This window comes from Salmo trutta, chromosome 37, assembly GCF_901001165.1.
Source record: "Salmo trutta chromosome 37, fSalTru1.1, whole genome shotgun sequence".
Classification (NCBI taxonomy): Eukaryota; Metazoa; Chordata; class Actinopteri; order Salmoniformes; family Salmonidae; genus Salmo; species Salmo trutta.
The window spans coordinates 30,089,309-30,102,887 of NC_042993.1; the positions used below are offsets into that span (position 1 = coordinate 30,089,309).

At 45.6% G+C, this 13,579-nt stretch overlaps 1 protein-coding gene across 2 annotated transcripts in view; it reads left to right on the forward strand.

Annotated features, from left to right (window-relative positions):
- The window catches only part of LOC115177310 (zinc finger protein 236), a 90,876-nt gene that overhangs the window by 37,916 nt on the left and 39,381 nt on the right, over positions 1–13,579 (forward strand). For both annotated transcript variants that reach the window (XM_029737961.1, XM_029737962.1), the window contains exons 13-16: positions 1,679–1,939; positions 2,253–2,509; positions 4,613–4,714; positions 12,921–13,060. In XM_029737961.1, the coding sequence (XP_029593821.1) occupies positions 1,679–1,939; positions 2,253–2,509; positions 4,613–4,714; positions 12,921–13,060 (760 nt within the window). The remainder of the gene's footprint in view (positions 1–1,678; positions 1,940–2,252; positions 2,510–4,612; positions 4,715–12,920; positions 13,061–13,579) is intronic.

The following is a 13,579-nucleotide window of genomic DNA, read 5'->3' on the forward strand; positions in this document are numbered from 1 at the left end:
GACCTGAGGAAGATCCTTGTGGATCGAAACGTTGTCATTAAAGGTGGTCTTTGGGAGCATATTCAGTGTGCGGGCCTTTCTGTTCTTGTGATGATACAGTGCATTCGGAAAGTATTCAGACCCCTTGACTTTCTCCACATTTTGTTACCTTACAGCCTTCTTCTAAACTGGATTTAATCGTTTTTTCCCCTCATCAATCTACACACAATACCCCATAATGACTAAGCAAAAACAGGTTGTCAGAAATTTTTGCAAATGTATAAAAAATAGAATATCTCACTTACATAAGTATTCAGACCCTTTACTCAGTACTTTGTTGAATCCCCTTTGGCAGCGGTTACAGTCTCGAGTCTTATTGGGTATGACGCTACAATCTTGGCACACCGGTATTTGGGGAGTTTCTCCTATTCTTCTCTGCAGATCCTCTCAAGCTCTGTCAGGTTGGATGGAGAGCATCACTGCACAGCTATTTTCAGGTGTCTCCAGAGATGTTTGATTGGGTTCAAGTCCGGGCACTGGCTGGGCCACTCATGTACATTCAGAGACTTGTCCTGAAGCCACTCCTGCGTTGTCTTGGTTGTGTGCTTAGGGTCGTTGTCCAGTTGGAAGATGAACCTTCACCCCAGTCTGAGGTCCTGAGCGCTTTGAAGCAGGTTTTCATCTCTGTACGTTGCTCTGTTTATCTTTCCCTCGGTACTGACTAGTTTCCCAGTCCCTGCCGTTGAAAAACATCCTCACAGCATGATGTTGCCACCACCATGCTTCACTGTAGGTATGGTGCCAGGTTTCCTCCAGACGTGACGCTTGGCATTCATTCCAAAGAGTACAATCTTGGTTTCATCAGACCAGAGAATCTTGTTTCTCGTGGTCTGAGAGCCCTTAAGGTGCCTTCTACTGAGGAGTGGCTTCCGTTGGGCCACTCTACTATAAAAGCCTGATTGGTGGAGTGCTGCAAAGATGTTTGTCCTTCTGGAAGGTTCCCCCATCTCCACAGATGAACTCTGGAGTTCTGTCAGAGTGACCATCAAGTTCTTGGTCACCTCCATGACCAAGGCCCTTCTCAGTTTGGCCGGGCAGCCAGCTCTAGGAAGATCTTAGTGGTTCCAAACTTCTTCCATTTAAGGATGATGGAGGCCACTGTGTTCTTGGGGACCTTCAGTGCTGCAGACATTTTTTGGTAACCTTCCCCAGATCTGTGTCACGACACAATCCTGTCTCGGAGCTCTACAGACAATTCCTTCAACCTCATTGCTTGGCATTTGCTCTGACATACACTGTCAACTGTGGGACCTTTATATAGACAGATGTGTTCCTTTCCAAATCATGTTCAATCAATTTAATTTACTGCAGGTGGACTCCAATCAAGTTGTAGAAACATCTCAAGGTTGATCAATGGAAACAGGATGCACCCGAGCTCAATTTGGAGTCACATAGGAAAGGGTCTGAGTACTTATGTAAATACGTTTTTTCAGTTTTTTATTTGTAATAACTCTGCAAAAATATCTTTAACCTGTCATTAGGGGTATTGTGTGTAGATTGAGGATATATATATCTTTTTTAAATCAATTTTAGAATAAGGCTGTAATGTAATAAAATGTGGAACAATTCTTGGTCTGAATACTTTTTGAATACACCATCTGTCTCATGATATTAACATTGTTAGGTCATCTTCCATCAGGTCTCACACGGGAGAGAGGCCGTACAAGTGTGTCCAGTGCAGTAAGGGCTTTGCCTCCTCGGGGGTGCTGAAGGCCCACATCCGGACCCACTCGGGCCTCAAGGCCTACAAGTGCCTGATTTGTGACACCACATTCACCACTAGCGGCAGCCTGCGCCGCCATATGACCACCCACAGCGACATGCGGCCCTACATGTGCCCTTACTGCCAGAAGACCTTCAAGTCCTCACCCAACTGCAGGAAGCACATGAAGACCCACAGGTTAGTAATGCTCGTGTGTTGTCGGGCACAGACTTGTTTCAGGTAATGTGATCTGACCAGGAGGAAAAAGGAAAATCTACAGGCCCTAATTCAGGGCATGTGATCAAGAATGTTGGCTAGCTAAGTGGCTAGCAAGAGCGTCGCTCTCTCAATTCGGTTATTGTCACATTGCTGAAATTTGTGTGAAATTGAATCTTTCTCAACTCTAAATCTCTAGATATCAAATCTTTCCATAAAAAATGGCTGATTTCTGTTTGTTTTGTAGGTAAAAGTAGTAAGCAACCTGAATCCACCTCCCCATTCCCCCTCCCAGGTATGAGTTGGCCCAGCAGCTCCACCAACAGCAGAACCCGGAGCCCTCGACACTGGACGACCCCATGGACGGCACCACCGTGACCCACGACCTGCAGGTGGAGCTGGAGGACGGCACCCTACAGCAGGAGGCTCCTCCCACGGTGGGCTCGGAGCAGCAGGGCATGCTGGGACTGGGCCAGGCGCAGGTGGTGGACGGCGGCCAACAGGTGTCGCTGGAGACCCAGCTGAGTGACCAGCCCCTGGGACAGGAAGAGGGTAAGAGTGTCAGTGTTTTAGAAGGCATCGGTTTGGACAAGGCACAGACTCACTGGTCTTGAACACGTAAAGCGTAGTTATTAGGGACGCATGGTGATTGCCAGATCAGTGATTCTGTGCAGTCTGACGGCAATCTGATCTCGAACATAGTCTTTTAATGTCGATGACAATCATGCCATAACTTTCAAGACCTGCTGCCACGTCTATGGGGTCAATTTCACACCATGTGTATTGAATTCGAAATAAAGTTAATCGTGAACATGAAAAATAAAGTTGAGAATATAAACATATTTTTGAGGACGGGTGAAGTAATGTATGTTGAAATCAAAAACCAAACAATTGAAAGCAAATGTATAGAATTGTAAACTAAAATAAGACATCAAAATGCAAAAACTTGTAAGCAAGTAATTTTAAAGCGAGAGAGCAAAACTCTATGACAAATGATTAAAAAAATATATTTGAAAACAAATGCGAAATGGTTAAACTTTCCCAGCAACCAATCCTATTGAATACATTTGGCCTACGCTCGTACCTGCATGTACTACCTTTTGGTTACGCTACTCATATCTCTGCTTTTGATGTCTGTTTCTTTGCTTTCACTGCCAGTCTTTTCGATTGCGAGTTTTGGCATTATTTTCCCATGACGAGCAGGGTTTAGAGGGAGGCGTAGACAATGAGTCTCCATTGGTCCACTAGTTTTGGAATGACAGTTCGTCTTAACCCAATCAATAATTTGATGTGTCACTGGCTCTGACCCATTGAACTACTTAGATAAACATATGAATTACCTGTTGCACAACGTTCGGCACAGGTGTTAGTAACTGGTTCGCCATGTTCAGAACATGCAGGGGGGAAGATTTGGCGTGTAGTGGTGTCATCAGACAGTCTACCTAAGTAGGCAATAGAAAGAAGCCTGTCTCATGTTCAGTGATTAGATTAAGACAAACTGTCACTCCAAAACTAGCGGACCAATGGAGACTCCCCCCCCCCCCCCACCCCCCGTCTCCATCTCGGATAGGGTAGGATAGTATTCTTGGTCTCTGCGGTGCCACATAGGGCTCTTGTCAAAGGTAGTGCACTATATAGGGAATAGGGAGCCACTTGGAATGCTGTCTGAGTATCACAGTGTGACAGTGATTGGGACTGGGGATCTTTAGACGGATCAAAGGTCAGTAAACTGGAATCAGGTTGTTACTCCAGAGGACAGGTTGCCTGCCTGTCTTCAAGAAAGGTCACTGTTGTCAGTGGCAGTCTTTTTACCATTCTAAAAACTAGAGGGCAAACGAAAATGTAGACTTGATTAGTGACCTTTCTCTCTCAACTTTCAAAAAATATGTTCATATGACTTTCATTTTGCCAGGATAGACCATGGATGTTAGAAACCTCTGTTTCGAGGGTAATCCTGATTGCCATCTATAAGGTTTGAATTGAAACACCATGCACGGTAGAACTGGCCGAATAAAACCATCTAAGATCAATAGTCTATAATTCCTCTCAGTACAAAGTACAACAAAAAAACTGGACTTGCTCTACGTGAAGCATCTCTATTTCTCCAGTGCTTTGTGCTTGACATTTAGCCTGGGGTCCAAAGACCGACAGCAAATTAAAGATGAACCCCAATTTGACTACTGAACCTTGACTTGCTCTCTTGTTGCTGTCTGTGTGCTGTGTTGCTTCAATGGCCTAGAGCAGTCGAAAGCGTGATTTTTCTGTGCTTTATATATATTTCCATGTTGACATCACCATGCGGTAAATTAGTTAATAGACCAATAAGAAAGAGTTCCAAACCTCTCTGCCGATAAGTGCCCATTTTTTTGTTTTCCTCTCCCCACTCAAATCACTCCCATACAGTCCTAGCAAAATGTTTTTTGATTTTTTTCTTGCTTGAGAAATGTTTCTTTGCTAAGAAGCTACAGTATTTTTTGTTTTTGTTTTTGACCATTTTCATTGAAAAAAATCACAGTAATTATTTGATATTAAGATAAAGGTCCAATGCAGATGTTTTTAAGTGAATCGTAATACTTTGGTCTTTTATTTATACAGTCTACCCAGACTAACCTGCTTTGTTCCTCTGTCCTCTTATCTTTCCCCCTCTGACTCCAGACACCTTTGTGACTACCCAGCATGCTCTGCCTCAGAATATTAGCCAGTTTGAGACACAAACACTCCCGCAGCCTGGCTTTGACCAGCAAGCACTTACTCAAGGTAACTCATGCACGTACACACAAAAACACCCCCTGCATGGTAGTGGCACACAAACCTTTCTCTCGGTACATTTAACAATGTCTGTGAGTTAACCTGGGGTAAATTATGCACTGGCACACACACACACGTTGGCAGCCCGCGGCTGTCTCAATCCAGTGAAATGGACAAACGCCATGGTTGCCTCTGACCTCTGGCTGAGAAGAGCCCATTTACAGCGAGGACTGTCAGAAAGCATCTGCTTGGCACATCAGATGTAACATTTTCACAATGGGTAGCCTAACCTTTTGTCTCCGTAACGATTGCATTCAGCCTCTATTGCCCACAGCAATATGCTCTCCCCCTCCTACAGAGGTGCATCAAACACTAGAACACGTTCTCTTTCGAAAGGTTTCCTGCCACATCCAAGGCCTCCTATACTCTCTGTATAGTTTGATAAAGTAAAACGTTTGATGTCATAAATAAACCCGAGACCGACAGCAGGGAGGATATTGATGTGTGTGTGTCTGTGTCTGCATGCGTGTCTGTGTTTCTCATTAGCATGTGTGTGGCACTCCACCAGATGGACTTCTACGCATTTCCTCTCCTCTCTTGTTCTTTTCAAGAAGGAAATTAAGGAATTATTAGAAAAATCCGGGAACTTCTCTCTGCCGTCTGCCAGCATTTTAATGAACCGTGGCCGTTCATTAACTTCTCTAGGGTATGTGGGACGGTAGCGTCCCACCTCGCCAACAGCCAGTGAAATAGCAGAGCGCCAAATTCAAAACAATAAAAATCTCATAATTCAAATTTCTCACACACAAGTATTATACACCATTTTAAAGATAATCTTCTCATTAATCCAACCACACTGTCCGATTTCAAAAAGGCTTTATTGCGAAAGCATAGCATTAGATTATGTTAGGACAGCACCTAGACAAGAAAAACCACACAGCCATTTTCCAAGCAAGGAGAGGCGTCACAAAAACCAGAAATACAGCTAAAATGAATCACTAACCTTTGATGATCTTCATCAGATGGCACTCATAGGACTTCATGTTACACAATACATGTATGTTTTCCTCGATAAAGTTCATATTTATATCCAAAAACCCCATTTTACATTGGCGTGTAATGTTCAGAAATGTTTTGCCTCCCAAAACTTCCGGTGAATGAGCACATCAATTTACAGAAATACTCATCATAAGCGTTGATAAAATATACAACTGTTATTCAAAGAATTATAGATACACTTCTCCTTAATGCAACCGCTGTGTCAGATTTCAAAAAAGCTTTACAGCGAAAGCACACTGCAATAATCTGAGTACAGCGCTCAGTCACAAAACCAAACCCGCCATTTTGTGGAGTCAACAAAACTCAGAAATAGCATATAAATATTCACTTACCTTTGATGATCTTCATCGGAATGCACTCCCAGGAATCCCAGTTCTACAATAAATGTTCATTGATTTCGATAAAGTCCATCCTTTATGTCCAAATACCTCCATTTTGTTCGCTCGTTCAGTCGAGTAATCCAAATCCACTGTGCTCGCGCAGTAAATTCAGACTAAAAGTAAAAAAAGTTATATTACAGTTCGTAGAAACATGTCAAACGATGTATAGAATCAATCTTTAGGATGTTTTTATCATAAATCTTACATAATATTCCATAATATTTTTTTCTTCAAAAAAGAAAAGGAACACAGCTAACTCTCACGGGAGCGCGCCACTGAGCTCATGTCATTTTCTCAGTCATCTGATTCCAAGACCTCTTATTCTCTTCCCATTCACAGTAGAAGCATGCAACAACATTCTAAGGACTGTTGACATCTAGTGGTAGCCTTAGGAAGTGCAAAATAACCCCACAGACACTGTATATTAGATAGGGAATCACTTGAAAAACTACAAACCTCAGATTTCCACACTTCCTGGTTGGATTTTTTCTCAGGTTTTTGCCTGCCATATGAGTTCTGTTATACTCACAGACATCATTCAAACAGTTTTAGAAACTTCAGAGTGTTTTCTATCCAAATCTACTAATAATATGCATATCTTAGCTTCTGGTACTGAGTAGCAGGCAATATACTCTGTGCACCTTCTTCATCCGGATGTCAAAATACTGCCATCTACCTAAGAGAGGTTAATATCAGTGATTGGAGCTTTAATGAATGACTGTGTGGTTCAGAGAGTCCCCTGATTTGCACGACTGGTGGCACAGGAAGTTTCCTGCACAGTCTTTGTCCACACGCGCGCACAGACTGGCGGCATGGGCTCTGGAAGCATCAGTCTGTTAATGGCGCGTTGTAGGAGGATGAGCCATTGCGATCCTTAATTTGCTTTTGAGGAACTTTTCCAATCACACTTTTAGCCATGTCATGTTTGCAGTAAGTCATTAATTAATCTCCTCCTCCTAATTTGGCAAAGGCTCTAGCTTCTAGCCAGATATCCAGATGTACAGGGTTAACTCATTTCGTGCTGTGGTGCATCTCCTGTTGGGAAGTGTGAGGTTTATCCTTAATAGGCTTTTCAAATCCACTTCTATCTTTGTAATCAATTCATCTATTCTAAGGTTCAAGCTGTGTACCAGTGGAGGCTTGTGGGGTTAGAAATCATAGGACAGGTTCCTGGAATTAAAATGATTGGAACGGTATCAAACACATTCATTCCCTTACAGCCATGACAATGAGCCCGTCCTTTGATTTCAAGCCTACACATGTGTATACAGTGCATTTGGAAAGTATTCAGACCCCTTCACTTTTTCCACATTTTGTTACGTTACTGCCTTATTCTAAAATTGATTAAATATTTGTTTCCCCTCATCAATCTACACACAATACCCCATAATGACAAAGCAAAAACAGGTTTTTAGACATTTTTGCAAATGTATTAACAATAAAAACTGAAATATCACTGTGACATAAGTATTCAGATCCTCTCTAGCTCTGTCAGGTTGGATCGGAAGCGGCATCGTTGCACAGCTATTTTCAGGTTTCTTCAGAGATCGGGTTCAAGTCTGGGCTCTTGCTGGGTCACTCAAGAACATTCAGAGACTTGTCCCGAAGCCACTCCTGCGTTGTGGGGACGGAATTCCAATTTGAGCAGCAGCAGCTGAAAAATGAGCTCCTACAAATATTGAAATTTACATGGTTTTTAGAGTGAAGTACATCGAAAAAAATCTAAAGAAAACTGCAAGACTGAATAGGAGAAAAAACAAGCAACAAACAAAGAAGATAGGCTTTTGAAAAAAGTTACTATTTTTCATAAAATTGTAGTTATCTTAGCTAGCTGAATTGTTTACCAGTTGCTAAGCAGTTGCTAGGGACTCTTTTGTAAGAAGCTAGCTAGCTAACGAAGAATAACAAAGAATATCTAGTTAACAGAAGAAAAGAAAGAGAAAATCAGGACAGAAGAAAAAGGATATCAAAGTGAAACAGTTCTCTAAAGACACAAGAGACAATAATACAAGAAACAACACTTCTGTAGCTTGTCAACTATGTGTCTGTCTATCCCTGTTCTCTCCCCTCTGCACAGGCCATACAAACGCTTCACACCGCGTGGCCACTGCCACTCTAACCTGGTGGTCCCAGCGCGCACGACCCACGTGGAGTTCCAGGTCTCCGGCAGCCCCTGGAACTGCCGGTCTGCGGCCAACAAGGCTGAGTTCATCTCAGCCTATGCTACCCTCCAGTCCCTAGACTTCCTGGCGCTGACGGAAACATGGATTACCACAGATAACACTGCTACTCCTACTGCTCTCTCCTCGTTTGCCCACGTATTCTCGCATACCCCTAGAGCATCGAGCCAGCGGGGTGGTCGCACTGGAATCCTCATCTCTCCCAAGTGGACATTCTCTCTTTCTCCCCTGACCCATCTGTCTATCTCCTCATTTGAATTCCATGCTGTCACAGTTACCAGCCCTTTCAAGCTTAACATCCTTATCATTTATCGCCCTCCAGGTTCCCTTGGAGAGTTCATCAATGAGCTTGACGCCTTGATAAGTTCCTTTCCTGAGGATGGCTCACCTCTCACAGTTCTGGGTGACTTTAACCTCCCCACGTCTACCTTTGACTCATTCCTCTCTGCCTCCTTCTTTCCACTCCTCTCCTCTTTTGGCCTCACCCTCTCACCTTCCCCCCCTACTCACAAGGCAGGCAATACGCTTGACCTCATCTTTACTAGATGCTGTTCTTCCACTAATCTCATTGCAACTCCCCTCCAAATCTCCGACCACTACCTTGTATCCTTTTCCCTCTCGCTCTCATCCAACACTTCTCACTCTGCCCCTACTCGGATGGTATTGCGCCGTCCCAACCTTCGCTCTCTCTCTCCCGCTACTCTCTCCTCTTCCATCCTATCATCTCTTCCCTCTGCTCAAACCTTCTCCAACCTATCTCCTGATTCTGCCTCCTCAACCCTCCTCTCCTCCCTTTCTGCATCCTTTGATTTTCTCTGTCCCCTATCCTCCAGGCCGGCTCGGTCCTCCCCTCCTGCTCCGTGGCTCGACGACTCACTGCGAGCTCACAGAACAGGGCTCCGGGCAGCCGAGTGGAAATGGAGGAAAACTCGCCTCCCTGCGGACCTGGCATCCTTTCACTCCCTCCTCTCTACATTCTCCTCTTCTGTCTCTGCTGCTAAAGCCACTTTCTACCACTCTAAATTCCAAGCATCTGCCTCTAACCCTAGGAAGCTCTTTGCTACCTTCTCCTCCCTCCTGAATCCTCCTCCCCCCCTCCTCCCTCTCTGCGGATGACTTCGTCAACCATTTTGAAAAGAAGGTTGACGATATCCGATCCTCGTTTGCTAAGTCAAACGACACCGCTGGTCCTGCTCACACTGCCCTACCCTGTGCTTTGACCTCTTTCTCCCCTCTCTCTCCAGATGAAATCTCGCGTCTTGTGACGGCCGGCCGCCCAACAACCTGCCCACTTGACCCTATCCCCTCCTCTCTTCTTCAGACCATTTCCGGAGACCTTCTCCCCTACCTCACCTCGCTCATCAACTCATCCTTGACCGCTGGCTACGTCCCTTCCGTCTTCAAGAGAGCGAGAGTTGCACCCCTTCTGAAAAAACCTACACTCGATCCCTCCCATGTCAACAACTACAGACCAGTATCCCTTCTTTCTTTTCTCTCCAAAACTCTTGAACGTGCCGTCCTTGGCCAGCTCTCCTGCTATCTCTCTCAGAATGACCTTCTTGATCCTAATCAGTCAGGTTTCAAGACTGGGCATTCAACTGAGACTGCTCTTCTCTGTGTCACAGAGGCTCTCCGCACTGCTAAAGCTAACTCTCTCTCCTCTGCTCTCATCCTTCTAGACCTATCTGCTGCCTTTGATACTGTGAACCATCAGATCCTCCTCTCCACCCTCTCCGAGTTGGGCATCTCCGGCGCGGCCCACGCTTGGATTGCGTCCTACCTGACAGGTCGCTCCTACCAGGTGGCGTGGCGAGAATCTGTCTCCGCACCACGCGCTCTCACCACTGGTGTCCCCCAGGGCTCTGTTCTAGGCCCTCTCCTATTCTCGCTATACACCAAGTCACTTGGCTCTGTCATATCCTCACATGGTCTCTCCTATCATTGCTATGCAGACGACACACAATTAATCTTCTCCTTTCCCCCTTCTGATAACCAGGCGGCGAATCGCATCTCTGCATGTCTGGCAGCCATATCAGTGTGGATGACGGATCACCACCTCAAGCTGAACCTCGGCAAGACGGAGCTGCTCTTCCTCCCGGGGAGGACTGCCCGTTCCATGATCTCGCCATCACGGTTGACAACTCCCTTGTGTCCTCCTCCCAGAGTGCTAAGAACCTTGGCGTGATCCTGGACAACACCCTGTCGTTCTCCACTAACATCAAGGCGGTGACCCGATCCTGTAGATTCATGCTCTACAACATTCGCAGAGTACGACCCTGCCTCACACAGGAAGCGACGCAGGTCCTAATCCAGGCACTTGTCATCTCCCGTCTGGATTACTGCAACTCGCTGTTGGCTGGGCTCCCTGCCTGTGCCATTAAACCCCTACAACTCATCCAGAACGCCGCAGCCCGTCTGGTGTTCAACCTTCCCAAGTTCTCTCACGTCACCCCGCTCCTCCGCTCTCTCCACTGGCTTCCAGTTGAAGCTCGCATCCGCTACAAGACCATGGTGCTTGCCTACGGAGCTGTGAGGGGAACGGCACCTCCATACCTTCAGGCTCTGATCAGGCCCTACACCCAAACAAGGGCACTGCGTTCATCCACCTCTGGCCTGCTGGCCCCCCTACCTCTGAGGAAGCACGGTTCCCGCTCAGCCCAGTCCAAACTGTTCGCTGCTCTGGCACCCCAATGGTGGAACAAGCTCCCTCACGACGCCAGGACAGCGGAGTCAATCACCACCTTCCGGAGACACCTGAAACCCCACCTCTTTAAGGAATACCTGGGATAGGATAAAGTAATCCTTCTAACCCCCCCCCTTAAAATATTTAGATGCACTATTGTAAAGTGGTTGTTCCACTGGATATCATAAGGTGAATGCACCAATTTGTAAGTCGCTCTGGATAAGAGCGTCTGCTAAATGACTTAAATGTAATGTAAATGTTAATGTTGTCTTGGCTGTGTGCTTAGGGTCGTTGTCCTGTTGGAAGGTGAACCTTCACCCCAGTCTGAGGTCCTGAGCTCTCTGGAGCAGGTTTCTATCAAGGATCTCTCTGTACTTTGCTGAGTTCATCTTTCCCTAGATCCTGACTAGTCTCCCAGTCCCTGCCGCTGAAAAACATCATCACAGCATGATGCTGCCACCACCATGCTTCACCGTAGGGATGGTGCCAGGTTTCCTTCAGAGGTGATGCTTGGCATTCAGGCCAAAGCGTTCAATCTTGGTTTCATCAGACCAGAGAATCTTGTTTCTCATGGTCTGAGAGTCCTTTAGGAGCCTTTTTGCAAACTCCAAGCGGGCTGTCATGTAACTTTTACTGAGGAGTGGCTTTCGTGTGGCCACTCTATCACAAAGGCCTGATTGGTGGAGTGCTGCAAAGATGGTTGTCCTTCTGGAAGGTTCTCCCATCTCCACAGAGGAACTCTGGAGCTCTGTCAGATTGACCATTGGGTTCTTGGTCACCTCCCTGACCAAGGCTCTTCTGTTCCCTGGGCGCCGAAGACGTGGATGTCGATTAAGACAGCCCCCCCACACCTCTCTGAGGGGTTGGGTTAAATGCGGAAGACACATTTCAGTTGAAGGCATTCAGTTGTACAACTGACTAGGTATCCCCCTTTCTCCTCCGATTGCTCAGTTTTGCCGGGCGGTCAGCTCATATTTTTTTATTTAACCTTTATTTAACTAGGCAAGTCAGTTAAGAACAAATTCTTATTTACAATGACGGCCTACCCCGGCCAAAACCTCCCCTAACCCGGACGACACTGGGCCAATTGTGCGGCACCCTATGGGACTCCTGATCACGGTCGGTTGTGATACAGACCCGAGATCGAACCCGGGTCTGTAGTGACGCCTTTAGCACTGCGATGCAGTGCCTTAGACCACTGCGTCACTCGGTTCCCAAAGAAGAGTCTTGGTGGTTCCAAACTTCTTCCATTTAAGAATGATGGAGGCCACTGTGTTCTTGGGAACCTTCAATGCTGCAGAATATTTTGGGTATCGTTCCCCAGATCTATGTCTCGACACTGATGTCTGCGCTCTACGGACAATTCCTTCGACCTCATGGCTTGGTTTTTGCTCTGAAATGCACTGTCAACTGTGGGACCTTATATTGATAGGTCCAGTCAATTGAATTTACCACAGAAGGACTCCAATCAAGTTGTAGAAACATCTCAAGGACAATCAATGCAAACAGGATGCACCGGAGCTCAATTTTGAGTCTCGTAGCAAAGGGTCTGAATACTTAAGTAAATTAGCAAAAATTTCTAAAAACCAGATTTCGCTTTGTCATTATGGGGTAGAGTGTGTAGATTGATGAGGATTTTTATATTTAAAAAAATATATATATTTAATAGGGGCGGCAGGTAGCCTAGTGGTTAGAGCGTTGGGCCAGTAACCGAAAGGTTGCTAGATCGAATCCCCAAGCTGACAAGGTAAAAATATGTCGTTCTGCCCCATGAACAAGGCAGTTACCCTCTGTTTCCCAGTAGGCCATCACTGTAAATAAGAATTTGTTCTTAACCTTTATTTAACTAGGCATGTCAGTTAAGTGAAAAATAAATAATAATAATAATACATTAGAATAATGTCCTCCTGCAGGTTTCACCATCACCGCAGAGGGCTATGCCCAGGCCCAGTTCTCCACAGTGCAGCAGCTACAGGACTCCAGCACCCTGGAGTCTCAGGCCCTGTCCTCCAGCTACCACCCCCAGAACCTGCTCCATGTGCCCAGCCAAGAGGTGGTGAATCCAGCACCGTCAGCCTCTACCTCCACACCTTCCACATGGGGCTTCCATCTCACCATCATAGCGTGGCATTGGCTCTATGTCGAGTAGGGTTGCAAGATTTCCCCAAAGTTCTCAGTAAACCCTCCCATAGGGATTTCTGAAAAACCCAGGGACTTTGGGAAATGTCAAATGTCAAATGAAATGTTATTTATCACATGTGTCGAATACAGCTGCTGTAGACTTTACAGTGGAATGGTTGCTTACAAACCTTTCCCAACGATGCAGAGTTTTAGAAAAGTATAATGAATCAAATATTAACTAACACAAAATAAATAAAATACACAAGAAGGGAGCTATATACAGGGAGTACCAGATCAATGTGCAGAGGTGCGAGGTACTTGAGGTAGATATGTACATGAAGGCAGGGTAAAGTGACTAGGCATCCAGATAGATAATAATAATAATAAGGTACTTGAGGTAGATATGTAGATGAAGGCAGGGTAAAGTGACTAGGCATCCAGATAGATCATA